The sequence below is a fragment of the Ostrea edulis genome, chromosome 9 (genome assembly GCF_947568905.1).
Source record: "Ostrea edulis chromosome 9, xbOstEdul1.1, whole genome shotgun sequence".
Classification (NCBI taxonomy): Eukaryota; Metazoa; Mollusca; class Bivalvia; order Ostreida; family Ostreidae; genus Ostrea; species Ostrea edulis.
This window is the reverse complement of record NC_079172.1, coordinates 26,273,043-26,275,314: the sequence shown is the minus strand read 5'-3', so window position 1 is coordinate 26,275,314 and position 2,272 is coordinate 26,273,043. Positions and strand designations below refer to the sequence as shown.

The 2,272-nt window shown below is 39.5% G+C and overlaps 1 protein-coding gene across 1 annotated transcript; it reads left to right on the top strand.

The window, feature by feature from the left end:
• Window positions 1–476: 476 nt before the first annotated feature.
• Window positions 477–1,994, top strand: LOC130050492 (integumentary mucin C.1-like). The gene is made up of 2 exons (XM_056150685.1): window positions 477–980; window positions 1,552–1,994. Exons 1-2 carry the CDS (start codon window positions 527–529, stop codon window positions 1,992–1,994), a joined length of 897 nt encoding a protein of 298 aa, XP_056006660.1. The 5' UTR covers window positions 477–526.
• Window positions 1,995–2,272: the final 278 nt, after the last annotated feature.

Below are 2,272 nucleotides of genomic sequence, written 5' to 3'. Positions count from 1 at the left end.
CAAAAGTACTTACAGCAATTATCGATTCCTTACTCCAAAACACAATGTTGTATGTCGGATTCAACAGAGATAAAAGTCCGGCCTTCATAAGTACGTGTAAACGTTTGAGCGATTGCTGAAGTCTAGTGGTTATGGCGTTCGTTCGCAACCGGGAGGCCCGTGTTCGAACCTGACGCCTTACCTTGATCAAGCAAACACACTTAATATGGGTAAGTGACAGTCAAGGAACTTTCGGACTTGACCTATCTTGTGTACGAAAACACCAACAACAACAAAAACTCCAACACCTACTACAACTCCAAGCACTACTACAACTCCAACAACTACTACAAATTGAACAACTACTACAACTCCAAGCACTACTACAACTCCAACATCTACTACAAATTCAACAACTACAACTCCAACCACTACTACAGTTTGAATCACTACTACAACTCCAACCACTACTACAACACCAACCACTACTACAACTCCAACCACTACTACAAATCCAACAACTACTGCAACAACTCCAAAAACTAGTATGACATCAACCACTAGTACAACCGCAACACCTACTACAACTACAACCACTGCTACAACACCAACCACTAGTAAAACAGCAACCACTACTGCAACTCCAACAACTACAATTCCAACACCTACTACAACTCTAAGCACTACTGCAACTCCAAGAATTACTACAACACCAACCACTACCACAACACTAATAATTACTACAACTCCAACCACTGCCACAACTCCAACCACTACTACGCAAACTACCACTACTACAACACCAACCACTACTACAACACCATTCACTACTGCAACCCCAACTATTACTGCAGTTCCAAAAACTACTACAACATCAGTCACTAGCACAACTCCAACAACTACGACAAATCCAACAACTATTGTAGCTCCAACAACGACTACAACTCCAACAACTACTGCAACACCAACCACTACTACAACAATAACCTCTACAACTCCAAGTACTACTATAACTTCAACCACTACTACAACTCCTACAACTCCAACACCTACTACAGCATGATCCACTACTACAACACTAACAACTACTACAACAACTACTACAACAACAACTACTACTATTAAACCAATAACTACTACAAAACCAGAAACTACTAGAGCACTAACCACTACTACAACACCAACTACTACTACAATACCAACCACTACTACAACACCAACAACAACAAAAACTCCAACACCTACTACAACTCCAACACCTACTACAACTCCAACCTCTACTACAACACCAACCACTACTATAACACCAACCACTACTACAACACCAACAACAACAAAAAACTCCAACACCTACTACAACACCAACCTCTACTACAACACCAACCACTACTATAACACCAACCACTACTACAACACCAACAACAACAAAAACTCCAACACCTACTACAACTCCAAGCACTACTACACCTCCAACAACTACTACAAATCGAACAACTACTACAACTTCAAGCACTATTACAACTCCAACATCTACTACAAATTCAACTACTACAACTCCAACCACTACTACAGCTCGAATCACTACTACAACTCCAACCACTACTACAGCTCCAATGAGTACTACAACTCCAACCACTACTACAAATCCAACAACTCCAAAAACTAGTATGACGTCAACCACTAGTACAGCTGCAACACCTACTACAAATACAACCACTGCTACAACACCAACCACTAGTAAAACAGCAACCACTACTACAACACCAACATCTACAATTCCAACACCTACTACAACTCTAAGCACTACTGCAACTCCAAGAAGTACTACAACACCAACCACTACCACAACAGTAACAACTTTCACAACTCCAACCACTGCCACAACTCCAACCACTTCTAAGCCAAGCACCACTACAACTCCAATAACTGCTACAAATCCAACCACTACTTGGACTCCGATAAAAATTACAGTTAAAAACAATACTACAACTTTAACCACTACTACAACCCTATAACCATTACTAGAACTCTAAACATTACCACAACTCCTACCACTACTTCAACTCCACCTATTACCATAACGCCTAAGAGTACTATATAACTCACTTCTATAATTGCTATCATTAAATCCAATTAAACTCATCACTACAATTGGCACACTTTCTATAATAAGAAAAGCTTCTTCGATTTCAAATACTACTAAAACGTCCAAGAACTAAAAATAGTATAAAAAATCCAAGCAATTACAGAAATTAAACTACTACTACTACTCCAACCACTACTAAAATTCAAA